General features: G+C 36.7%; 2 protein-coding genes across 14 annotated transcripts; one reads left to right on the forward strand and one right to left on the reverse strand.

The window, feature by feature from the left end:
* The first annotated feature begins 188 nt into the window (after nt 1-188).
* LOC110809438 (uncharacterized) lies at nt 189-3538 on the forward strand. Its single transcript, XM_088217857.1, has 4 exons — nt 189-456; nt 532-635; nt 851-2853; nt 2952-3538. The coding sequence occupies exons 3-4, from the start codon at nt 912-914 to the stop codon at nt 3065-3067; spliced, it is 2058 nt and encodes a 685-aa protein (XP_088073983.1). The 5' UTR covers nt 189-456; nt 532-635; nt 851-911; the 3' UTR covers nt 3068-3538.
* Nucleotides 3539-3803: 265 nt separating this feature from the next.
* Nucleotides 3804-14877, reverse strand: SPA2 (SPA1-related 2). Of its 13 annotated transcripts, none has more exons than XM_022035305.2 (10): nt 14543-14872; nt 14231-14317; nt 13997-14050; nt 12228-13767; nt 9632-9789; nt 7776-8610; nt 6251-6397; nt 5124-5441; nt 4957-5016; nt 3804-4792 (listed from the first exon to the last, which is right to left on the reverse strand). In XM_022035305.2, the coding sequence occupies exons 4-10, from the start codon at nt 13746-13748 to the stop codon at nt 4601-4603; spliced, it is 3231 nt and encodes a 1076-aa protein (XP_021890997.1). In that variant the 5' UTR covers nt 13749-13767; nt 13997-14050; nt 14231-14317; nt 14543-14872; the 3' UTR covers nt 3804-4600. The 13 variants fall into 13 exon arrangements, with proteins under 13 accessions (XP_021890997.1, XP_021890994.1, XP_021890995.1 ...); XM_022035302.2 differs by having other exon boundaries at nt 12228-13781; XM_022035303.2 differs by having other exon boundaries at nt 12228-13781; nt 13973-14050.
* Nucleotides 14878-14968: the final 91 nt, after the last annotated feature.

A 14968-nucleotide genomic window follows, 5' to 3' on the forward strand; every position in this document is an offset into this window, starting at 1 on the left:
GTTTATTCTTTCAATAAACGACGTAGTTTGACGGAAAAAAAAAAAAGGAAGACAACAGTTAAGAGCGGTTGCGATGAGAGGGCAGTTAACGGTTTTGTCATTGAGACGGAACAAAACCGCATTAAATTAAAAACAAAAATCAACATTTAATTACTCGAATAAACAAAACGAAAGTCGCGGGAACATTTCATATATAACCACAAAGCAACCCGACAATTTTCAGCGGCCAAAGAAGAAACTGATATCACCAAAAAAAAAAAAAAAGAGCTTGAATATCTTTCTCTTGGAAATTCCGTTTCTAGTTTTTTTTTCTTAATTTCTTTTTTTTTTTGGCAGTTTGAAGAAATTTAATCAGCAAACAGAAAATACAAAACCAGAGACAATAGCCTCCTGTTTCAGGTGTTTGCTCCAGAAATGGCTTCTTGGGGAAAATGAACCAGATTTGATTGCTTTTAGGTGATTTTCTCTTATGTTTGTCTTTCTATTATGTTTGGATTATCCAATAGACATTAATGGTTTTTTTATTATCAGATTACTGAGTGACATTTGGCCTTGGATTTGTTCTGGGTTCTAAATCACCAGCTCGTTTTCATGCTCCAAGGAAATCGGTGGAGAAAAGAGAATCTTCTCTGCAGGTCTTGATTCACTTTCGTTCCTTTTTCAGCTTTCCGTGTCTACGTGAGGTTCTTGGCATGATGTTGTTTTCTCGTATGTTGGTGCTCATGCTTTGAACAATTATTCTCTGTTCTAATCAATTCCAGATGCAGAAGTTTTATTGATCCTGCTTTTAAAAAAAAAAAAAATCTGATTTTTGGTTGTCTTTTTTGTCGCTCTGAAATTATTTTGGTAGTGCAAGTTGAGGATTTGAAGCCCCTGGTTTGTATTTCTGGGGGTTCCTGATCAGCCATTGAATGGAGCAGTTCCGGCAGATTGGAGAGGTTCTGGGTAGTCTGAACGCTCTGATGGTTCTGCAAGATGATATAAAAATCAACCAGCGGCAGTGCTCGTTGCTTCTCGAAATCTTCACATTGGCTTTCAACACAATTGCAGATGCAATCCGCCAAAACTTGAATCTAGAAGAGAAGAATACTAAGTGGAGAGATCTTGAGCAGCCATTAAGGGAGCTGTATAGGGTTTTCAAAGAAGGGGAACTATATGTTAGATACTGTATTGATAACAGAGATTGGTGGGGAAAACTCATCAACCTTCATCAAAATAAGGACTCCATTGAGTTTCACATCCATAACCTGCTTTGCTACTTTCCTGCTGTCATCGAGGCAATTGAAACAGCTGGAGAAATATCAGGGCTTGACCCTGCAGAGATGCAGAGCAGAAGAGTTGCTCTTAAGAGGAAATACGATAAGGAGTGGATTGATCCCAAGCTTTTTCAATGGCGATATGGGAGACAGTATTTGGTTCCTCGGGAAATTTGTAGCCGTTTTGAGATTTCTTGGAGAGAAGACAAATGGCATCTTCTTGATGTGCTTCAGGAGAAGAGAAATTTGTTAGGTGACGCTTCTACAAAGATTGACAAGCGTTTTGCTGACCTACTGTTCAAGAAAATAGCTGGGATGGATCCAGGTAATGGAAAGCTCTTCCCAAGTTCTATTTTGGTGGGAGGAAAGGATTACCAAGTGAAGCAGAGATTAGGAGGAGGAAGCCAGTACAAAGCAATTCAGTGGTTAGGAGAGAATTTTGCTTTGAGGCATTTCTTTGGGGAGATTGAACCATTATCTTCAGAGATTTCCACTCTTCTCTCACTTTGTCATCCCAATATATTACAATACCTTTGTGGGTTCTATGATGAGGAAAGGAAAGAATGTTTTCTGGTTATGGAGTTGATGCATAAAGATCTGTTGAGCTACATGAAGGAGAATAGTGGGCCAAGGAGGCGGTTTCTCTTCTCTCTTCCTGTTGTTGTTGATCTCATGCTACAAATTGCAAGAGGAATGGAGTATCTTCATTCTCGAAACACCTGTCATGGAGACCTGAACCCTTGTAATATTCTTCTGAAAGAGAGGAGCTGGACAGATGGTTATTTCCATGCAAAAATCTCTGGTTTTGGTTTATCCTCCATCAAAACTCACATCAGTCGAAACTCAACCAAACAACATGTCTCAAACCCTTTTATTTGGTATGCTCCGGAAGTTCTCGAGGAGCTAGAACATGAGCCAGAAAGCATACCTAGTTCTAAGCACACACAGAAAGCAGATGTCTACAGCTTTGCTATGGTTTGTTTTGAGCTCTTGACAGGAAAACTTCCCTTTGAAGATGGCCATCTTCAAGGAGAAAAGATGACTAAAAACATAAGAGCAGGGGAGAGACCTTTATTCCCATTTCCTTCACCCAAATACCTAGCAGACTTGACCAGAAGATGCTGGCACAGTGACCCTAATCAGCGCCCAAGTTTCTCCTCCATCTGCAGGATTCTACGTTACATCAAGAAGTTCCTTGTGATGAACCCAGACAACGGTCTTCCTGAACTGCAATCTCCACTAGTAGATTACTATGACTTAGAGGCAAGGTTTCTAAAGAAGTTCCCTGCAGAATGCAATTCTTTCCCAGCATCTGTAACACAAATCCCATTTCAAATGTTTGCCTACAAAGTCATTGAGAAAGAGAAGACTAATCCTAAAAGTAATGATAACAACTTGGAGGCAGCAAGTGACGTAGCCTCTGATATTTTTTCTGTAGTGGAGGATCCACCGGTTGTACCAAGGGATGCAAAGTCCATGTGTGTAGATAGAAAATCAGTTTGTTCCGACACAAGATCAGTTTTCTCAGAAGCTCCAGATAAAAAGATCTTGAAGTTGAAGAAAATCAGCACCAGCGAAAAGCTCAGAAAAACCCCAGGTTAACATTCCTCCAATCTCACCTATTTATATAAGCAAAGCTGTTTATAATTTTAAGAACTCTACTGCCAATAGTTTCCAATTTGATTTGTGATACAGCAACACCAAGATTCCAGTCAACTGGAACACCAAGATCAAGTAGTGCATCTATTGCTCGATCACCATTGAATCCATTTGGTCGAAATCCGAAGACAAGAGTAGCTGAATGGCTGTGAGTATCCTTTCTGCTCTAAGAAAAGGGAAGAGAAACACATCAGATTCCAACCTAACATAACCTACCTTCTATATATCGATTCACCCACACTGGATGTAGTTGCTGGTGATTATAAACATGTGGTGATTTTCCATAATTGCGGATACAGATGTAAGTAGTTAGTTATGTTCTACTGATTCGGACATGGTTGTCAGGTCAGATAGAAGGGCCTGAATCTTCGTTTACTTTTTCTCTTGTAACTTCTCTTAATTTGTGAGGTCCAAGAACTTTACTTTGTATTTTCTCCGTGCATGTACAATCAGACAAGTGAAAAGTCCTGTGTGAGATAGGAGATAACAGAAATTTAAAAAAAGAGTACAGTGCAACATAGAAATGTAGAGCCTAGATGCTGTAGTTTAGGAAGTGTCTTGTCGTTGGCTGCATGTTCCTTCGTGAAAAATTTCATGTTGTAGGAAAATTTTATTTTTTATTACTATAATTTTTCTTTTTCTTTGTAAGTGGCTATAATTCCTTTTGGTAAGGTCCTTGATTTTAACAGGAAACTGCATTCTCTGTATTTGTTCTTTTTTATAAGGCTTCCTATATGTACTGAATATCTATCGATCTTTTAGAGCTGTCAAGAACAATACAGTGAGAGTTGCCACATGAACAATACAGTGAGAAGAGGCAAATCGCTTCTGGCATTGCCAGACAAAATATGATGTAATAATTTACAGCTACAACTTTATACATAGGAGGAAAGGTCAATGCATTTAGTGTGATTTTATTGGTAAATAAAGGTGATATATTACACGAGAATTAATATTAAAGGGGAAAATTAGCTGTCAAACAAAACAAAATTTAATATATACATTGAATTATATGAGATTTACAGCATATAATAATCGTTTTTCAACGTTGAATACTTGGATACAACTAAGTAGCCAACTACCAGGAACTTGATTTTAACTGTTGATAATTCGTCCATTTCTCGTCCTGTCTTCTGAACAAATCATTTTGTTGGTTTGCTATTAAAGGCCTGAATACCACCAGAACCAGACACTTGTATCTAAGAAACAATTGCAAACTTTGGTCATACATATATACCACGCTGTGATTTAAAGAATGCTCACCATCTAAAATTTGTCTCCATGATTCAAGAATGCTCCACATCTAAAATCTGTTTCCCTATTTCCAGATCCTGATTCTCTTGTTTCAAGTTTGTGAAACTGCTTCAATTAATGGTCAACATTCATGAGCCCTTAAATTATGACTTGAGATCCCTTCTTTTAATTTGGAGATCAGAAACAAGAACCATTTTTCCTGGCTTTTCCTCTGAGACACCATTTCAGAACTGAACTGACTAGGAAATATAGTTCTGCCCCTTCTGTTTTCCTTGAATGGCTAAACCCAAGATGTAGTACTATCTTTCAGAGCTTTTCTTTGCCTCAGCTTAATAAAGGCGTCAAGAAAAAAAAAGCATTTGGATTCCCAAGCTGCAGAGAAGTTACCCCATGTCCATACTGTAATTGATCTCAAGAGGGTAAATTTCTCCTTAAACAAGCTGCAACACTTTAATACATCCACTTGAATTTGCAGCAACAACCGTATCCGATTTCCCTCGCCAGCAGACACTCGACACAAACAGTCCATTGTCATCATCAGTCTCTCTCCCCGATATAGGATCAATGGAGCCAAACTTGTAGGAGGTGATAGGCATAGGTAAAGACCTATAATAAGCATAAACCTAAAAAGAAACAGCACATCCAAAAGTTCAGAGTATTTGCAAAACTTTGTGGGGAGAAAAAGTATATCTGCAGTGGTGGAAGGAACTCAAAATTTGTCCTTTTTTAATGTGACCCAGAAGAAACTTCTAATTTCAATAAATGTGAAAGAAAAAAATATGCATACCTCATTTGTTTCTGAACCACATGATATATAACCATCAGCAACTGACAAACCAACAAAGTTCTGGAGGATAACAGAGACAATTCAGGTTAACCAAAGAAGAAAGAAACTGGTTAGATTCTCTAGATACAGGGAAAGCAAGAGCTATATTCTAGAATTCAGACACAAACCTTCTCATTAGTATGTCCGCTAAGAGTTAGACTGCAAGCATTGGTTGAAAGGCCATTATAACTGGTTTTCTTCAGATCCCAAAGCTTTAATGTGTTGTCGGTGGATGCAGTAACAAGAGTTTCATGGTCCAAGAATTTTACATAGCTCACAGCTTTGTCATGGCCAGCCAATTTACACCAAGGGGCTTTCAGATTTCGAAGATCGTAGCAATAGGTTATGTAATCTGCACACCCAAATGCGAGCAAATGAGTGGAGTGAGCAGAGAACTGAACACAGCATACATTTGCAATGTTCCTCATCGTGCCTATGCAGTTTCTCTGCAATGCAAACATGAAAAGAAATAACATTGCATCAGCTTTAATGCTGCTTGAAACAAAGCTTTCAAGAATTCTCAAGGAGTAGAGGAAAGAGGCATATTATACAGGAGCGTCAAGACGAATGTTAGGGAAAGACAATTTTAATGATAGGGTTGTTTATAGTTTGCTCAGGGCCAGACCCTTAAATTGATTCATCCCAGGCTTAATTAATTCAGTATGGTCTTTATTTCTTTGTAGACTTATGTCCACTATGATCCGGTCCAAATCTTTATTATTTTTAAATTTTTATTACTTGTTTAAATGTTAACTTTATGTTAGTTTATAGTTTTTCTTAGTTTTATAGTTTAAAAGAGTTATGCAAAAATGTCCCTTTCAAACCTCGAAAGAACAATTTTTTTGTTAGGTCCAACTGGATCCAATTTGGGACAGATGAAGAATCCTAAATTGCTACAAAATCATTTTTATTGTGATAGATATAATGCAATCATCAATTACTTATTCTGCAAATAGTAAGAAAAACCAGCCAAGGGCAGTTTCCTGCAGTCCTACTAGTTCCCTCCTACTTAAATCATCCCCCTTCTAAAGAATTCATGGATGCAAATAATTAATGTTTTTGGAATAAAATACTTATTCAAAGGAAAAAAGATGTCTACAAGATAAGAAACGATGTGCACTATGAGCCTTATCTTTGTTTTCAGATTATTTATTTAGATAATTAATTCGGAAAAGACTAAGACTAAAATGATAATGTGTTCTATGAGATTTCAGAATTTTTCTTATTGCATTTATAATGCCAAGAGAGAACGTGCCTCATTAATGTTCCACAGTTTCACGGAACAATCATCACTTCCACTGGCTAATTTCGTAGGATATGCTTGAGAAAAGTCAACAGACCAAGCCCTCTTTTCGTGCTCAAAATACTGCAGAACTGCCTGACCAGTGCTTACATCCCATAACTGAAGTAATCAAAGTAAATAAGTTAGAAAAAGTAGGAAATATCATGAACTGATTATTAGGAGACATATTCGGAGAAGAGAATTCATGAAAATGTGTAAATGCATATAATTAGACAGCAAATTTAGGGAAAAATGCAAACCTGCAACACAGAAAATTAAAATTTTCTCTGTCAAGGGCTCAGGTATTGTGAAGTTTATCTTGAGACACCTATCCCTTCAACATACACAGACCACTGTCTTAACCACTGTCTTAATATAAAAGAGAGAAAAATGTGGAAACAGTTCAGATGAGATAGAGATGTAGGGGCTCAAAAACGGTAATGGGATAGTTGAGATAATTTAGGAGAGCTAGTGAAATGAGAAACATGGGAGTTGACAGAAAAGGTTATGAACATTTAGTCATCTAGAAGAATTTATTTTATCCTAATTGCAGAACCAGTCATTTATTTCAAGGGTTCTTGTAATCTCACCTGAGCTTGTTTGTTCAATTCACTTTCTTATCTAGTATCATAAATAATCAGAGTAAGACAAACATAATTAGTAGGATGCAAGAGTAAGTGGACTCCAAATGAACACGTGGCTAAATTTGGAAGTATTCCAATTTTGCACAAAGCCGGGGAACTCAATACTAGATGTTATTTGGGCTTGATAGTATTAAAGAAGAGAGAGACAACAACTATCATGGTTAACTAATTTTCCTTCTTTAGAGGTTTATATATACATATATATATATATATAATGACACACTCACACACAAATAGAAAGAGAGAAGAATGCCTATGGATTTAAAAATAAAAATGTGACCCTCTATCCAGAGCCATCCATGCAACATGCATTATTAATAATAAATTATCATTTTCATTTGTTATTTTTCCATTATAATTAAGGAAAATATTGCACAAGAACTAATTGTCATCAATATAATTAATATCATTTTAAATTTTCACATTCCTTTAGATAAACAATCGTAAACCAATACGATTCTAGTCCTAAAGCATATTTTGTCTTCAAATTTATAACATTTTTAACTTAAAAATTTAATCTTAACTATTACTTTAAGAAAAAATACTTTCATATAAGTTAATAACTAAAAGAACAAGAAGAAAAAAAACACCTATTCTAAGTTGATAAAAAAAAACGTAGATATGTAGCCGTATTGCAGGAACTTCCAACATAAATCAAGTTTTGGAGCAAAAATAGGTGATTGACATAAGATTCACAGGATAAGTATATATGATTTCCAGTTGATATTCAGTTAGAATATCAAAGAAAGAATGCTGAAACTGTGATAAAACTGTGCACACAATGTCAGAAAATCGACGACCAAACATTATAATTCGTCTTTCAATAAATTTCCTTAGTGTTGGAGATAATGTACCTTGACTATTCCATCATAATCAGTAGAAGCCAGATAGTTCTTGATATAGTTGTTCCAGCAAATACAGCTAAGCTTTGATGCATTTGATATTTCAATCACAGGATAATGAATGTCAACAGAGTCATTAAAAATGGCATTGAACTCAAATATTTTTATCTTCTTTGATACTCCAGCAGCAGCAAAATAGTCCTCATCCCGGTCAAAACCCAGAGAGCAGATGACATTTGCAGAATTGTTGAACTCTGCACTTCTCAGTACACCACGTACCTCAAACTTACTATAACGGGCATACTTGCATAAACCATCAAAGAAGGCTCCAACTTGGTCTTTGGGATTCTCTATCTCCCCATCCACTTGTGTCAAATAAAAGTTGTCACGATTTCTCAGTAGATCTCTATCTGAGCGTATCTTAGTATCGTTCTCAGTCAGATGGATTTTAGATCTCATGGACAAGTAAGCACTTTCAAGCTGATGAATGTTTTTCATCAACTGTGCTTCATTTGCACTAGAAGTAGGGAATAAATGAGGAAGTGCCTCTGAACTCATAGCACTCTTGAAGTGCCCATTCTCCATTTGAGTAGTGGAATCATTATGCAAGAAAGAACTAACCATGGGTTTTTCAGTACCATGCCTTCTCTCAACTTCTTCAATATCTGCTTCTAAGCATTTAATATCTTCTACTAGTTTGGAGGTGTGCTTCTGTTTTTGTTCTTTCAATAAAATAAGGAAATGTAATAGAAGTTCCGATTCTGCATCATCTTGGTCAATAGCTGACAACATTTTTTCTGCAAAGACCTCCTGGAATCCATTAACTACTTCAGATTGGAGGATTTCCCTGTTATACCATTAAAAATCATAAGGTTAGAATATTAAAGGCACTGGTGCAGAATTCTATCTATATCTTAACTTCTTGCCAAAGAAAGCAAAAAACAAGTAGTAACTTAGTTATTACTGAAAAGAGAGGTAACCAGAAAGAGTGAGCAATATATATTACCCAGAAAAGGTTAACAAAGCGAATAAAGAAAGGAACCAACACTTAAGGATAAACATTGACTTCATACATTTTCGGTCTCGTGTGTGTACTTAAGAAATCTAAGAAGTTAGTGAATGCCTAGGAGTTAACATCATAATCCTCCTTTTATTTTTATTATTGTAATTGGTCCTTACATTGCTACTTGGATCAGTTAGCACCAAAAATTTGCAAAATATATCAAGTAACACATTGAGACAACAGAATTTTTTGTTTTAGCAATTTTTTCTCAAGAGTATTTTAGTCATTCTTAACCATATTTTGTACTCAATTTGTTGTGAACACCGAACAAGAATCACAATTTTTTTTCTTCAGCTCTTCTGGTACTACATGATATATATTGTAATTTGTTGGAGCTCTAATTGATTCAAACACAATGAGCAGTTAATGACAACAGAAGGGAAATAAAATTCATATTTCAAGGGTCAACAAATTCTAGCAATAAACAGTGGCTACTTATCTCCAGAAATTATATATTCTGTTGTACATTCTATTGGAGCATCGAGGTGGACTTTTCCTGAATAGGCCCTATGACATCATGGCTTCCTCCCAGAGTTATGGTTTCTTCTTTCAAGATTAGAATCGTCTTGGATGGTTCATCTAAAGGCTATTGATACCAAAACTTTAAAGACCCTGATTTTAAAGAGGGCAGCATGATAGTTTCTGTGCTTCATACTTCAGTTTGAGCCCTCTTTAGTTGCTAGGGCTTTCTGATGGGCAAAGTTTCATCTTTGAATGGCATGCTAAAAGTTGCAAATCCCAACATGCAAGTACACTGGAAAATTTCTACATCTTGACAATTATCAGAGAAAGAGTGCGGCATCACCTAGTAGTTGGGCGTGATGAAGGTTCAGGATGAAGTAGCCAAAGGCAAAATCCAGCTTCCTTGGGATTTTCTGATAGCAAATTTGGAGGGAGGATCCTGTGACGTAAATCTGACATTGCAGCAGTATGTTCTCTTTCACTGTCAAATTTACCAAGTAACTGCAACAAAAAGCAAGATGAATTCATTAAAACAAACAGTTCTGTTTGTTCCTCACATTCAAACCACAAAAATGTTTGAGCAAATTAACCATTACTCTGAAACACAGCTGATAGTTGTTACCCCATCTAATTATATGATTACATCATAAATGGAAACATGACTGAATCATCAGTTAAGTCCAAGGCTCTAGGAAACACAAGGATAAAAGCAGCAAAAATTAATAAATCCCCAAAGATGAGCAAAATTAATAACAACTCGACACCCCCCCCCCCCCCTCTCCAAAAAAAAAAAAAAAATTCAGTCCGTTCTTTTAATTTGCAAGGATATTCTACAATAAATTCTTTGCTATTTTAGAGTGTTTTGAAAAAGAAATTTTCTTTCCAAAGGGGGTAGACTTACTTTGATTAAAAGTACGTTGGCCAATTTACCGATGTATTACCTCTCCATTTTAACCATTCCGGCCAGCATAGTAAAGAAACTTGAAAACATTCAATGCAGATTCTTTTTGGGTGACGTGGAGGGGAATAGAAAATATCATTATTTATTAAGGTGGGAGGAGGTAAAGAAACCGTTGTGGGAGAAGGGGCTTGGTTTAAGGTCCATTAGTGAATTCAATAACGCTCTTCATGGAAAATGGTTATGGAGATATCTTATGGAGGAGGGGAGGCTATGGAGGAGGGTCGTGCATGCGAGGTGGGGGGATTGGGAGAAGGAGAGGGGAAGAAGGGGTAGATTCAAACCTCATGGGAGGAGTTGTTGGAAGAAAATCAGGGATGACAGCAATGTTTTCATGGGCTGTGTGGGGTGGCAGCTTGGAAATGGTGAGGATATTAGTTTTTGGGAGGATGAATGGATGGGTAGTTTTAAACTTAAAGATCATTTCAAAAGAATTTTTGAGATTGCCAGTGATAAGGAGGCGAAGGTGAAGCACATGTACAAAAATACGGGGGAAGGGAAGACTTGGAATGTGAAAGTTACAACGAATCTGCAGGATTGGGAAATTAATGAATATTGCAACTTGCTGTTGGCTTTGGACAGCATGAAGGTGAAAGAAGCAAGAGATAAGAGAGTATGGAAGCCTGATGAGAAAAATGGTTTTTTGTGAAATTGATGTACAATCTTCTTGACACAAATGCTGGAAATACTATCAGTTCAGCTCCTTTCAAAAAGATCTGGAAAAGTGGGATTCCTCCTAGGATGGCTTTTTTTTATGTGGGAAGCCGCTAATGAATGCAATTTGACCATTGATATGTTGAAAAGAAGAGCTAACACCACGGTTAATAGATGCTAAGTGTGCAAATCCGACGAGGAAACCTGCAACCATCTACTTTTGTGGTGCCCGACAATTTACAGCATTTGGTACACAGTATTGGGTCTGCTGGGATTATGTTAGGTTATGGCTGAAAATGTGAGTAAAGAGTTGTGGGTGCGGACAGGGTATTGGAAGAAGAAAAAATATTTGTTCCTTATACCACTAACTATTTTTTGGATTGTGTGGAAGGAAATAAATGCAAGAACTTTTGATAACATAGAGACTAACATTACAAAAATTAAAAATAGGTGGATCTATACCTTTGGTTCTATTTTGTTAGTTCATGACATTAAAGATTATGATGCTTTTGGGTAGGTCATGGACTACTTAATAGAATTGTAATATATACTTTGTACATGGGCGGTACTCCCTTGATACTTTTGTGAACAATATTTCTTATCTGATAATTTAAAAAAAAATTCTACAACGAATTTTTTCTAAAACTTCCTCTCTGCAGTAAATCCATAGAAACCCTGACCAATATGCATGTATTATCCACTCATGTATGTACAAGCATGGGTAAGTATATAAATGTGAATAATATTATACATAAATATAGAATCATACATTGATTGGAACCCAAAAATAAAAGATTGTCTCATCTAGATGAACAATAGAAGTCTGTTTAGTTGCCAAAAGAAATTAGTTAAATTGAGGAAGAGATTCAAAGCATATATGTCCATAGTTTCTCTTAAACAATCTAAGATGTAGGTGATTTTATAAATCTGGATCTTCCACACTGCAGATTTCCAATCATGAGATAACAATGTATTAACTTTGATGTTTATCAGATGCAAATTGCGAACACAGAATTAAAGCTACAGACTGAGAAACTAAAGCCTGGACCAAAAAGGGAAATACAATTTTACATAAATCAAACAGAAAGAAAAATCTTGTCTCGCTAAAGAGCTAATAATTTGGATGAGGAATCCAACTACAATGACAATTGAGTATCTTACCATAGAAGAGTAAAATCATGCACCATGATATGCATGGAACATACTAATATAGGAGTCACTGTGTTCAACAACTTCTTCACATATACTACAGGATGATTTGAGCAGGATAAAGAAGTGATTATGGAGATTATACATAAGACACAAAAAGAACTAGCTGTTTTCAAACCTCAAAAAGAAGAACACCCAGACTATAGATATTCGATGAGATCATGCAGACTCCTTCGTTGAGCTCCTCGGGACTTGCATACCACTTCTCTTCTAATTGCTCACTCTTGCAGGTCAATAGCTGTGCAGCTGCATTTGGCTCCTGAAGGCTTCTGGAATTTCTACCCAATCCATGTTCAGCACTTGTTTGACATTCATTAGACTTACTAAAAAAATTTCCAGTTATGTTACGATCCCTATCATTTGCTGTTTCAATTTTGATGCCAGATCGTGAAAATAGAGGCCACTTCCTAAAATTTGCGCTCTCATTGAACTTCGGCCTCTTTGCAGAGGGAGATACCACATACTCTACTGGGTTTCTCCTAGTCAGACGGTCTTCAGCGTGGGAAATATTTTTTTCGGTAATACCATCTGATAACCCTCTCTGGAAACATGAACCGATGTATTTAACCTGATTTGCTTGGAGCAACTTGAAACTAGACGGCCTTAAGTCATGCAAGGCAACCTCTTGGGAGTGAGAATCATCTAGAAGATCCACTATTTGTTTAAATATATACAAGCACTCAGCTTTACTTGCTTTATTGTGCTCAGCTTTCAGCCAATCTCGCAAAGTCATTCCCTCATGCTCAAAGCCACTGGACCTGGTAGAAACAATATCACAAGAGGAATGGTTACATGTCTTGGCAACTAAACTCAGTGAAGCATTAGAAGCAACCACAGGCCCACCAGTACCCTTTACCAAGGCATTAGAAGTCACATTAGGACCCACAGCAGTCTTTATATTATTCTGGTCCCCAAGATCAGCTCTAAAGACGTTAGGGGATGGAGCTCTGCATATGATTCCCTTTCCTTTCAAAGCAGTTTTGACGAAAAACTCAGAAAACCCTGATTTGGATAGAATCTTTGTCCTGATACCTCCATGAGGCAATATATCGCTTGAAACTGCATGGTTTTCACCAATCATTAATTGTTCTAATACTTCATTGTTGTCAACTTTTGATGGTTTTTTGGACAAAAACTCAGGGAAGGACGTGTATCCCACATTCTGCCGGACATTCGGCATTGCCCAATTGCTATCCCTGTCACTAAGTGAACTCCCACCAGCTGATCCCCCCACCAATTGGTAAAGATGCTGCCATTGGTTCTGCCTACTTTGTATTTTCTCCCTATTGTTCAATGTACCAACTAAAGCCAAGTTAGAACCATCATAATTTTTCACAGTCAACTCCTCAACAATGGTACCTGCATCGTCCACTGTATGACTGATAATGCATGCATTTTCTGATGTACCCACAGTGTCCATATTTTCATTTAAATTCTTACATTCCAACATATCTGCAAGCACATGAAATGAGCTCTCAGGAGAGTTTGCTTCAGCCCGAGCAGCCATTTCCTGGGATTCCACCCCGTTGCAGTTTTCGGGTTTGAGTGAATATTCATTTTCTTTGCTCCGGAAGTGAGCACCCTCAACTGCATCAATTGAAGTGATCTCGTCACCCAGTCCTTCATCCATACCATCCATAAAAAAATCCTTCCATCAACTGCACATTTTCCACTGCAATTGTAATTGTTTCATTCAGAAACTAAATGTCAACAAAGAAAGAGCTCAAAAACCATAATATCATCTATATAGCAAGTTCACGATCACAAGAGCAACTAGATTTCCCATGGTTCAATAGCACTAAACGATCATGTAGAATGAATCCAACTCAAATATAGAAAAATATTAAAGCTTGCAGCCCAGACCGTTGAAATAAACCAGTTCCCTACCCCCAAAAGGAAAAGGGTGGTGAACAGAAGAAATCCACCGGCTTGAAGATGCAACTGGCAACACAAAAAACAGATTAAAAGCAATAAAAATTTTCATCTTCCATAAAATATTTTATTTCCAAACAAAGAGACTAGAAAATAAGCAAAACTTCCGTATCAAAAACATTACTGACTTTCCTCAAAAAAAAAAAAAAAAAAAAAAAAAAAAAAGGTCGCGGGCTGGATTTCACTTACCGCAATTGGAAATGTCGGAAAGTTGAAAAAACCGGAAACTTCCGGTCCTCTTCTCTACTCAAGTATCTTCTTTGCCGTTTGGCAGCTCTGAAAATGCGGAAACGGAAATTAAAACCTTCTCGTGTAGTAAAAAAAATTCTCTATCCTTACGGAGAAACCAAAACATGCTCTCCAATCCATCCTAATCAACATCAATCATAATATAGGAGTTTCTCGTCTCCCATTTTATACGTGACCAAATAGAAGCTGAAATTAAAATTAAAATTAAAATTAAAAAGAAAAAAGATAATTGAAGACAAGTACATGGCGTACCAATAGTTACCCGAGAGGAAGCAATTTTTACGCCGACTATGGGAACAGTGAAAATTTAAGCAGAGATTGAAAACCCTAGAAACCCCTGACCAAGAAAGAAAAAGGGGAAAGAATACAAAGTCTTCCAGCGTTACCTGAAATAGAAAAAGTTTCCCTTTTTTTTTTTTTTTTTGAAAAAAGATTTAAGGTTACGTCGCTCTGAAGAATGTAAAGATTTTTTGGTTTGTCTGTGTGTTTTGGGGGTGTGAATTTAAATAGGTTTTGGTTGAGTCACCAGATTTGAACACTCAGGAGGAACCGGTTATCAACGTTTGGTGTTCATACCAGATTTATTTATTTATCTTTTTTATATATTTATGAACGGATATTGAAAATAATTCTATCTAAAGAGTTCCGTAAGTTCAAGGTATCTCCTGGAATGCCATT

This window comes from Carica papaya, chromosome 4 (genome assembly GCF_054855325.1).
Source record: "Carica papaya isolate Zhongbai chromosome 4, ASM5485532v1, whole genome shotgun sequence".
Taxonomy (NCBI): domain Eukaryota; kingdom Viridiplantae; phylum Streptophyta; class Magnoliopsida; order Brassicales; family Caricaceae; genus Carica; species Carica papaya.

Bases quoted from the DNA above. Each gene is read 5' to 3' on its own strand.
- LOC110809438 (XM_088217857.1), top strand. From the start codon at position 912: ATGGAGCAGTTCCGGCAGATTGGAGAGGTTCTGGGTAGTCTGAACGCT. The intron at 2,854-2,951 runs GTTAACATTCCT...TTTGTGATACAG, and splicing joins AAAGCTCAGAAAAACCCCAG to CAACACCAAGATTCCAGTCA.
- SPA2 (XM_088217855.1), bottom strand. From the start codon at position 13,748: ATGGATGGTATGGATGAAGGACTGGGTGACGAGATCACTTCAATTGAT. The intron at 9,790-12,227 runs GTTTGAAAACAG...TTTTTGTTGCAG, and splicing joins TGGGTGTTCTTCTTTTTGAG to TTACTTGGTAAATTTGACAG. The intron at 6,398-7,775 runs GTACATTATCTC...TGATTACTTCAG, and splicing joins ATTATGATGGAATAGTCAAG to TTATGGGATGTAAGCACTGG.